Here is a 10,009-nt window from a genome sequence, read left to right as displayed (position 1 = left end):
TCCCTTGTTAACTATGGTTGAGCCACCTCCCCTGTTTTATTTTTACTCCAGACAGGGATGTACAATTGACCACATAAACTACATTGAAACCACTGTGCACTGCTGTATTGTTAGGAGGCCATCTTTCAAGCGAGACATTAAACTAAGATCCCCATTCCCCTCCCCTCCCCACCATCCTCCCTCCTCAACCTCTGCATCCCCTTTTCCCTCCATCACCCCCATTCCCCCTTCACTCCCTCCCCATCCCCTCCTCTCTCCTCCCCTTTCCCCTTTCCTCCACTCCCTTTCCATCCTCTCTTTGCCGCTTTCCTCCTCCTTCCTTTCCCCCTCCCTCCTTCCTATCCCTCCCATTTTTCCTCTCCCCTCTCCCATTTCCTCCTCCCCTCCATCTCACCTTCCCCATCCCCTCTTTTGCTCACCTTCCCCCCCCTCCCCACCACCTCACCTTCCCCATCTCCCCCCTCTCCCTCTTCTGCTCCCCTTTCCCCCTCCCCTTCCCTTCCCCCCCTTTCTCCCCAGTTATCGTGGTCCACGTAAGAACCAATGACATAGATAGCAGATTAGAAGGTTAAATGCGTGGGTCAAAGATTGGTGTGGGAAGCAGGGGTTTTGCTTCATGGGGCACTGACATCTGTACTGGGGAAAGAGGGAGCTGTTCCGTTGGGACAGGCTGGAACCAGTGCCCTAATGAATTGGATAACTATAGCAGTAGACAGGGCTTTAAACTAATGAAGGGGGATGGGAGGATTCAGGAAAGAGTAAATTGAAAAGCAGCAAGAGAAATGTCAAGGCTCTAGAGCAGAGCAGAGCAGTATTTCGGATAAAAATAAGCAAAGTGGGTCAGGAAGGAAGAGAGAGAATAACAAAGGTAATAGGGCATCAGTGACTATGGTGACATCAGGGAACAATAGGTATGTAAAAAGGGCAAGATTAGCTAAAGTAAATGTGGGTCCCTTACAGGCTGAGACAGGAGAAATTATAATTGGAATAAGGAAATGGCAGAGAAATTAAACAAGTCCTCACGGAAGAAGACGTAAAAAAAAACTCCTGGAAATAGTGGAGAACCAAGGGTCTAGCAAGAATGAGGAATTGAAAGAAATTAGTAAAAATATAGTACTGGAGAAATTAATGGGACTGAAAGCTGAAAAATCCCCTGGACCTGATGGCCTACAACCTAGGGTTTTGAAAGAGGTGACTATAGAGAGAGATGATGCATTAGTTGTCATCTTCCAAACTTCCATAGATTCTAAAATGGTTCACACGGATTAGAATGTAGCAATTAAGCAAGCAAAATGTATGTTGGCCTTTGTTACAAGAAGATTTGAGAATAAGAGTAAATACATCTTACTGCAATTATATCGGGCCCTGGTGAGACTGGAGTACTGTGTACAGTTTGGGTCTCCTTACCTAAGGAAGGATAGACTTACCACGGAGGGAGTGCAGCGAAGGTTCACCAGACTGATTCCTGGGATGGGGGGATTGTCCTAGGAGGAGAGATTGGGCAGACTGGGCCTATATTCGAGAGTTTAGAAGAATGGGAGGTGATCTCATTGAAACATACAGAATTCTTACAGGCGGTGACAGGGAGGGTGTTTCCCCAGGGGGATGGAGAGTCTAGAACCAGGGGGGGGATCACAGTGTCAGGATAAGGGCTCGGCCATTGGGGACTGAGATGGGGAGACATTTCTTCACTGGGAGGGTGGTGGATCTTTGTAATTCTCTGCCCCAGAGGGCCGCGGAGGCTCAGTCGCTGAGTATATTCAAGACCCAGATTGATAGATGTTTGTATATTAAAGGAATGAAAGGATAGGGGCACCGTGCAGGAAGTGGTGAGGTGGATCAGCCATGGCCGCACTGAATGGCGGAGCAGGCTCGAGGGGCTGCATGGCCGGCTCCTGCTTCATTCTTGTCTTCCACCGTGTTATTCAGTTGCAATACTTAAAGCTATTCATCATTTTTGCTATCTTGTGACATCTCACCCCGACTAACATCTTGGACCATTCACCAGTTGCTTAAATCTCTCTCTCTCTCTCTAGTTTACGCCCTTACTGTAGAGCAGGCGGTCCCGAGCGCGGCCGGCGGGAACTCTGTCAGGTGCACGGGCACTGTTGGGACTGAGGACCCCGAGGCTGCCAGACGCGCAGGCGCAGTGAGGCGCTCGCGCGCTGGGGGTGGGTGAGTGAGTGAGTGCGCAGGCGCCTGCACGCGCGGTCTCGGGGGGGGGGGTTGAGTTGAGTGCGCAGGCGCCTGCACGCGCGGTCTCGGGGGTTGAGTTGAGTGCGCAGGCGCCTGCACGCGCGGTCTCGGGGGGTTGAGTTGAGTGCGCAGGCGCCTGCACGCGCGGTCTCGGGGGGTTGAGTTGAGTGCGCAGGCGCCTGCACGCGCGGTCTCGGGGGTTGAGTTGAGTGCGCAGGCGCCTGCACGCGCGGTCTCGGGGGTTGAGTTGAGTGCGCAGGCGAAGTGAGGCCGCGCGCGGTCTCGGGGCCGTGGCCCCGCCCCCTCCCCCCTCCCCCCTCTTGCCGGTGAGTGGACTGCGCGGCCCAACGACGACGACGACGGCGGCTGCAGCTCGATGTGGAGCGGAGTGCTGCGCATTGCCGGTGGAAGCAGGGCCCTGCGCCGAGGCCTCGTCACTATGCAGCTCAAAACATCGGAGTTCGAGTCGTTGTTCACGGACGGCCTGAAGAGTATCGCAGGTGAGGTGAGGGCCGGGGCCTGGGCGGCGGGTTGTTGTCCGGTCCGGTCCGGTCTGGTCCGGTCCGGGAGGGCCGCCATCTTGGCAGCGCCCTGCTCCGTGCCGCGGCCCCGCTCTTTGTGTCCGCGCCCAGCCGCGGGACCTGCTGCCCGGGCCGGCCCGGAGAGACGACAATAAGCCCCCCCGCACCCACCTGTGCCCCTCCCCCCCCTGTGCCCCTCCCCCCCTGTGCCCCTCCCCCCGGGCCCCCCCCCCCCGTGCCCCTCCCCCCGGGCCCCCCCCCCCCTGACTGGTCGGATATCTCTTGTTGCCCCCTGTCCCTCTCCCCGTCACCGCTGAAATCTTCCTTCACCTTTTGAGCGCGTGTTGCGGGCCGGGGGGGCTGCGGGCGGGGCGGGGGGGGGGGCCGGCCGGGGGGCGGGGGGGGCGGCCGGAGGGGAGGGGCGGGGGGTCCGGCGGGCGGGCGGGGGGGGCGGCCGGAGGGGAGGGGCCGGGGGGGGCGGGGGGTCCGGCGGGCGGGCGGCCAGCCGGCCACAGTGACCAAGGTGACCAAGCGTGTGTTTGTTTTACAGAGCTGTTCAGTACAAACAAGCAGGAGCTGAGGATAGCAGGCGGCGCCGTCAGGGATTTGCTGAGCGGGAAACAGCCGGAAGACGTGGACTTTGCCACCACAGCCACTCCTGAACATATGAAAGAATTGTTCCAAGCCGCCGGCATCCGGATGATCAACAACAAAGGGGAGAAGCATGGCACCATCACTGCAAGAGTAGGTGCAAGCTGGCAACGGAGCCAGGCTCCTGCCGCCTAACTGGGGCCGGGTGCTGAGCTGTACTGCAATAAACTCACTCCCTTTTCTAAAATGCATCCTTTGGCATGTAGAGCGAGGCCTCAAAGGATTGCTGTCACATCTCATCTTTGCATTATAGCGTCAAAATATTACATACCTGCCAAATTTTAGAAACATGATTGTTCTTGTCATCATCGTCATCATAACAGGAACATAAAACTTTTATTATTGTTTCTTCTCGATGAAAACATTCATAATGTTAATGACCAAGTAGAAGTCCAGTTCAGCAATAAGTCTACAAACAGCACAGGACTGACGTGTTGAGTTTGCTTCCACTCACGGTGCTGTGGAAAATGTTACATATGAAATTCAGATGTCTTTATTAATCTCATGCTATGAATCTTAATGAGTTTGATTAACTATTGAAGTTACCCAAATATGCATTGAAAGAATTTAAAAGGTTTTTAACGGGACACGTAAAGTAAGATAATAGTTAAAATAAATGTTCAGGACTTAACAACTTTTTCAAAAAGTGTACATAGTTTCATCTATAGGAGATGTATTCCAGGCAATTCAGCAAAGTTATTTAAGAGCGCAGTCTACTCAACTCAATTCTTTATTCAAATTATCTGACAATTTAGATTTTCTTACATTACATTTCTCACTTTATTGTGTTATTTACATTGCATATTTCCACTTTTATGCAAAAAAGCTACTTTGAATCATCGGGAGTACATTCCTAGATGCAATATATCTAAAATAATTTAGACACGCTAAATACAGTGGGGAAGGAACCTGACACATGACTGTTGGAATTTGTGTATATCTGGAATATAAAGTTCTAACCATTTTAATAAGTTATTTGCTTGGGTTGGTTATCAATAAATCAAGTCAATATTGATATAGTCTTTAGGGTTCAAAATGAAAACTTTTACCATTTTAAAATATCTTGCATAGGTGCATAATCAGAACTTTGAGATTACTACATTGCGAGTTGATGTTGTAACAGATGGCAGGCATGCTGAAGTACAGTTCACAACAGACTGGCAGACGGACGCTGAACGAAGAGACCTGACTATCAACTCTATGTTTTTAGGTAATGTTCTGTTTTAGTTTCAGATGGGCTATGCCTTGTGTTGCCTTACTTATATTTTATTCTTGTAATCATTAAACACAAAGTAAACATTAAAATGGATGTGTAATGTTTTAGGCTGTGACTTTGGTGTACTGAAACTGATTTTAATGATTTAATTATTTCTCAGCCCTTGATGGTACACTATATGATTATTTCAACGGCTATGAGGATCTGAAAAACAAGAAAGTTCGATTTGTAGGCGATCCATCAGAGAGGATACAGGAAGATTATTTGCGAATAATGCGGTATTTTAGGTTGGTTTATGTTTGCTCTGTTGATATATCTGATTAAAGATGGTGTGACATCTCAATTAAAAAAAATCTTGCATTAAGGTGAAACCTGACAAATGGCGGGCCGTGGTTTCTGAAGGGAAACTGTTTTATAGGATAATTGAAAGGAATTACATTCTCCCCCCCCCCCCCCCTCTTAGAAATGTTCAGACTGAGTGAATGGGCGGAAAACATAGAAACACAGTATAAATTCTTACACTGTTACAAGATTCAAAGGATATTCCAAGGGCCATATATTCCAGCATTTTTGTTTCATGCAATTAAATTAGTACAGAGTTCTTCACAGAATCCTGAAGTTTGTTTTTTTTTGAGGTGGGAGAGGTGTAATTGCAAATTATGTTTATAAGTCTTAAGTATTTACATTATTCCTTGCACTTATTCCTTCACTGGCTTCACTTTTCTAGAAATAATAAGAGGGCCTGCAATAATGTCAGCTGTGCAAAAGGTGAATTTTAGATTTACCACTTAATCTTTCATGCTAAATAGCCAACCCCTGAAGAAAACTACAGTGTACTTGTAATATAAAATAGTTCTATTCTGATTGAGGGAGAAAAACTTCATAAAATGTTCAAAGCATTTACTAAAATATTTTAAAATATAGAGCACAGAGAATTTTGTGTTTCAGGAATATCATTCAACCTACGTTGTTAATTAACTAAATCTCTCTTCAATCTGTCCCTGGTGTTGTCAGTGTTTGTCCTTTTAAGATATGATGGCAGAAACCATTTTCTTTAGAAAAACTGTCATACTTTTCTTTCTCTGCCCCTCCCCCATATACATTGAGGGAATAGCATTCTGAAATAGAGTAACAATACCAAGATACTATAGATTAATACTGTAGAGATTTTTATATCAACGCAATGACCTATGATAAATTCAGTCACTCCTCCAGGGGCAGATTACTGCTCTCCAATATAATTACAGAGAGAAGGGCCAGATAAATTATTGCCATTGGAGAAGGACTCTAGTTGTGGGATCCCTCTATGCCATCAAGGCTCAACCGATACTATATTTGAATAAAGCATGTTTTGACACGAGGTGGTCCTTCTGCTTGTAGTCTCGTGCTTTCGAGCTCACGAGTTGTCAGGCCTACTGTTTTGAGCCTGGCTGAGGCCTGTTAATCCCTGTATTTTATTTTGACCCATATATTGAACTAAATTCGTGTACGTGTATGTGCTTTCACCCAGATCCACGTCCACTGGTGCAGGAGATCTCATGGTGACCTTGTGCTGTTTTTCTGCATTTTTGATGCTGGCCTGATTGTAAGTGAGTCTACCACAAACCGATCAATATATATATATATATCCGTTTTCTTCACACCAGCCTTCTCTTTTTAAAAAAAAAAGGCATTTCTGTCCTATTGAGTAGAGCTGAGTGGCAATAGTTGGGCAATTCAACATTGTGGCCCTCTTGTTGCAAGTGGACAGCCTTGCACTGAGCTCTGCTACCTCTGATGCTTTCCTTTATTCCATATTACCCCTCCCAACTCTCCAAAAATAAATATTGGCCCAAAAGTCTTAACTGGCTTCATGCTCACCAATGGTGCCAGCACGTCACTAGCACTCTTTCCCTTGGCAGGAGATATTTTATAAAGTGTAGAGATAAAGTAATATTTTAGTAATTGTTCCAAGAAAACATTCCGCTGAATAGTTTCATTGTATAGCTACAGTGGCAGCTTTAGGAGATTAAAGAAATACTGTTCTATGCTCCTGAGAATCTCCTCAAATTTCCCTTGTTGGTAACTAGCTCTGACCTTTTTCTGGCCAGATACAGGCCACAAATTAATTTTATACTAATTATGTGACAAATTAGAATTTTGGCTCACCATAACTGCCAACCTCTGCCCCAAGCACCATGGTTAAGATATTTAGATTCTGCTGAAAATGAACGAGTTCTGGTAAACTGAGGGACCCCTGGAATGTAGAGCCCTACACCAAGAACCACTTTAAGCTTACCCTTCTCTCTGTACTCAAAACAAACAACCGAAAGGCATTCAGGCCCACTGGACTCTTTCTCTGGAAGAGTGGCTGGACTACTAGTACAATAAATATTGTGGGAGGTAGATAAACCTTGAATCCTTAGACTAAAATCTGGTTCATTATACAAATAACTATTATCTTCTAGGTTTTATGGCAAGATTGCTGAAGAATCAGGAGACCATGATCCAAAGACACTGAAGTCTATCAAGCAACATGGAAAGGGCATGGCTGGGATTTCTGGAGAAAGAATCTGGTTTGAGCTGAAAAAAACTCTAGTTGGAAACCATGCTGCTCATCTTGTCAGCCTTATGTATGAACTGGATGTAGCCCAGTATATTGGTAGGCATATAACTCTTAGATATTTTTACAATAATGTACAATTCCTTGCAGAGTTGACAATGTATGCTATAGCTTCTTTCTTGCTAGCTAGTTATGTGGCATTTTTGTGATGTATATAGTTTTTATATTTTGTTGCTTTTAGCTTCAATTTTTCCCCCTGTAGGATTACCAGTAATTGAAGGCAGCCTGGAGGAACTAAACAGAGTGTGCAAAAATGTGCGCCATCACTCTCCAAAACCTATGACTGTTCTTTCAGCACTGTTTCGAATACAGGACGATGTTCTCAGACTTGACTTGAGGCTAAAAATTTCAAAAGAGGAAAAGCAACTTGGTTTATTCCTAGTTAAGTATAGAAGAGATTTGATCAAGGCTGATGGCGCTGATCTGCTAAAACCCTACAGAGATTTCATTATAGACGTAAGTAACAAATGAGTTAACATTTTCAAAAAGAAATGGTGGGAACATAAATAGAATATCTCAAAGGTTATATAATATGACTTTTCTGCAAGTGAAGCATTCAGATAACTCAAATTAGTTATGAGGTTTTCTGGTGAAAATAACCTGCATCATGTAGTGTTGAGGCACTTTTAAAATGGGGAATGTGCTAGCTTCAATGGTTAACTGTGTCTGGACTGAGCGTGGTGTTCATTTCTACGGTTTTGGGATCGCTTAGCCTAACTGAGGTGATAAATTAAAAAATTTGTGGCGGATTTCAGCTGACATATTTAGATGTTTATGGTGAAGACATTTGGGTCAAACAGATTAAACCTGTGCCCAGACCAATTTATGTCTGATTCTATTGCACATTTTTTGAAGTTGTTTCAGTAACAAAGGTGGAAAATCTATATGTTCAAAGTCGAGAATCTGCATTTTGGGGAGCATGGGAGTGCTGGGGCCATGATAGAGAAAACAACGTGTACATCAACTTGCGGAATAGATTAAAATACTGCATGAGCAGAGCACCATTTTCCCTGGTCAGAGAGCAATACAGAACCAGCAGTGTAACTGGTCTGATGGCTCCCATTTTGCTTTAAGCAGGTACCAGAATCAAACCAGTATCTGTAATATAACCACAGCCTTTACAAAATTCAGTTTGGGAGTGAAATTGCTACTCCACTTTAATAAGCACGCCATGTAAAATCGGGGTACCATGCAGTGCACTATCCAACTAAAACTATTTAATATAATTGAGTTGCTTAACTATCCAGGAATCATCTATTGACCTCAATAGCTGAAAAAGTTTTGCAACAAATACAAGCAATTTTAGTTTTTACCTAGCTGAGATGTTAAAAGCAAGAAACATTGCAGGTTTACTGTTTAATAATCTTCCAATATAATAACATTGCAGTGCTCTTGAAAATGTCTGATGTTACATCTGTTCATTAGTTCACTTTGCATTGTACATTTGGCTGCTGAATGGTTAATATCATTTCTTGGTACTGCTTAGGTGTGTTTATTGAGACTGATGCTATGGGTTTGCTTTATCTGTTTTCTGCTCAATTTTCAGTCCCGAGAACCAGATGCACAAAGCAGAGTGTGTGAATTGCTGAAGTACCAAGGAGAGGAGAAGTTACTGAAGGACATGGAGCAGTGGTCCATCCCACGCTTTCCTGTTAGTGGCCATGATCTACGAAGAATAGGGATAATTTCTGGAAAGGAAATTGGGACAATGCTGCAGGAACTTAGGGATACATGGAAAAAGAGTGGTTACCTGATGGATAAGGAAGAACTATTGAGTATTGTAAAAAATCCATAAAGACCTTTGACAGGTTTTGGAATGGAGAGAAAAAGACTTGGATTGAAATCAATTTTTATTCTCCTAAAACGTTTGTCTTGAATCTCTTGTCATCAACCTCACATTTTTAATTATGTACATGTTTACTATATTGCATTGTTAATTCAGCTGTTTGATTTTTCTGTCACTAAGATCATTGTAGTTTACTTACATGTTCACTAGTTTTATTAAGCAGCAGAATTGGATTCTAGTCTAAATTAAAACAAATTGGATAGATTTGGATATATGCAGATGACTAGGAGTCAGTTCTGAGCAGTTTGCACCTGCAAGGTGTCAACAGTATGTGTGGCTAAAAGTAGCTGGCCTTGTTCTAGATAAATGACCAACTTGAAATACTAGATCTAAAAACCTGCCAATATATGACATTGTGTTCAGGTTCACTCTAACCTGTTGAGTAGTTTATCTGTAATGAAGGAAGAAAATTAAAAATATGAATTCATGAATAAATGTTCTTGCATTTGTCTTTTCAGATTACAGACTGAAGTGTTCATCTGTGATACTGTTATGTTTTTCATGCCTCATGCTGCCATGCGCTTGTCTTGGTGGTGACTACACTACTTAACCATCATAGTGGGCTTGTGACTTGCTGATTGAGTACTAATTACAATGTAGCTTAAAGACAACACATTTATTTGCTAAAATATAATCCTGTCAGTGTTGGGTTGCTAAAAAAAGGAATTTAAAGAAACATCTGGTTATTTTTTTTAATGCAAATATGGAAATGATGAAATTATACTATGCCTCCCAGAATAATGATCGACACAGACTATATGTCTGTATCTGCTATTGAAAAATACTCTGAACCCATTTTTATGGGCTTTCATGTTTAAAAACCCCCCCAATTACCTGTAACCATTCATCATGCTACAAGGTGGGATTGTGTATCTCCATTGGGCTTGCTTTCCTGTCTCTGTGATGTTTGGTGGTATCGGCCTCTGAGTGTAATGGTGCCACATGTTTCTTTGCCACTTCATAGTCCCTTTCTTGCT

At 44.1% G+C, this 10,009-nt stretch overlaps 1 protein-coding gene across 3 annotated transcripts; it reads left to right on the top strand.

Annotated features, from left to right (window-relative positions):
* Positions 1–2,466: 2,466 nt before the first annotated feature.
* trnt1 (tRNA nucleotidyl transferase, CCA-adding, 1) lies at positions 2,467–9,467 on the top strand. 3 transcript variants are annotated; one of them, XM_070895148.1, is made up of 7 exons: positions 2,467–2,696; positions 3,268–3,461; positions 4,440–4,578; positions 4,745–4,871; positions 7,032–7,225; positions 7,368–7,642; positions 8,733–9,467. In XM_070895148.1, exons 1-7 carry the CDS (start codon positions 2,573–2,575, stop codon positions 8,979–8,981), a joined length of 1,302 nt encoding a protein of 433 aa, XP_070751249.1. In that variant the 5' UTR covers positions 2,467–2,572; the 3' UTR covers positions 8,982–9,467. The 3 variants fall into 3 exon arrangements, with proteins under 3 accessions (XP_070751249.1, XP_070751250.1, XP_070751251.1); XM_070895149.1 differs by having other exon boundaries at positions 2,469–2,696; positions 7,389–7,642; XM_070895150.1 differs by having other exon boundaries at positions 2,614–2,701.
* The last annotated feature ends 542 nt before the right edge of the window (positions 9,468–10,009 follow it).

This window comes from Pristiophorus japonicus, chromosome 12 (assembly GCF_044704955.1).
Source record: "Pristiophorus japonicus isolate sPriJap1 chromosome 12, sPriJap1.hap1, whole genome shotgun sequence".
In the NCBI taxonomy this organism is placed as follows: Eukaryota; Metazoa; Chordata; class Chondrichthyes; family Pristiophoridae; genus Pristiophorus; species Pristiophorus japonicus.
The sequence above is the reverse complement of the archived record's forward strand: the minus strand, read 5'-3'. Positions and strand labels throughout refer to the sequence as shown.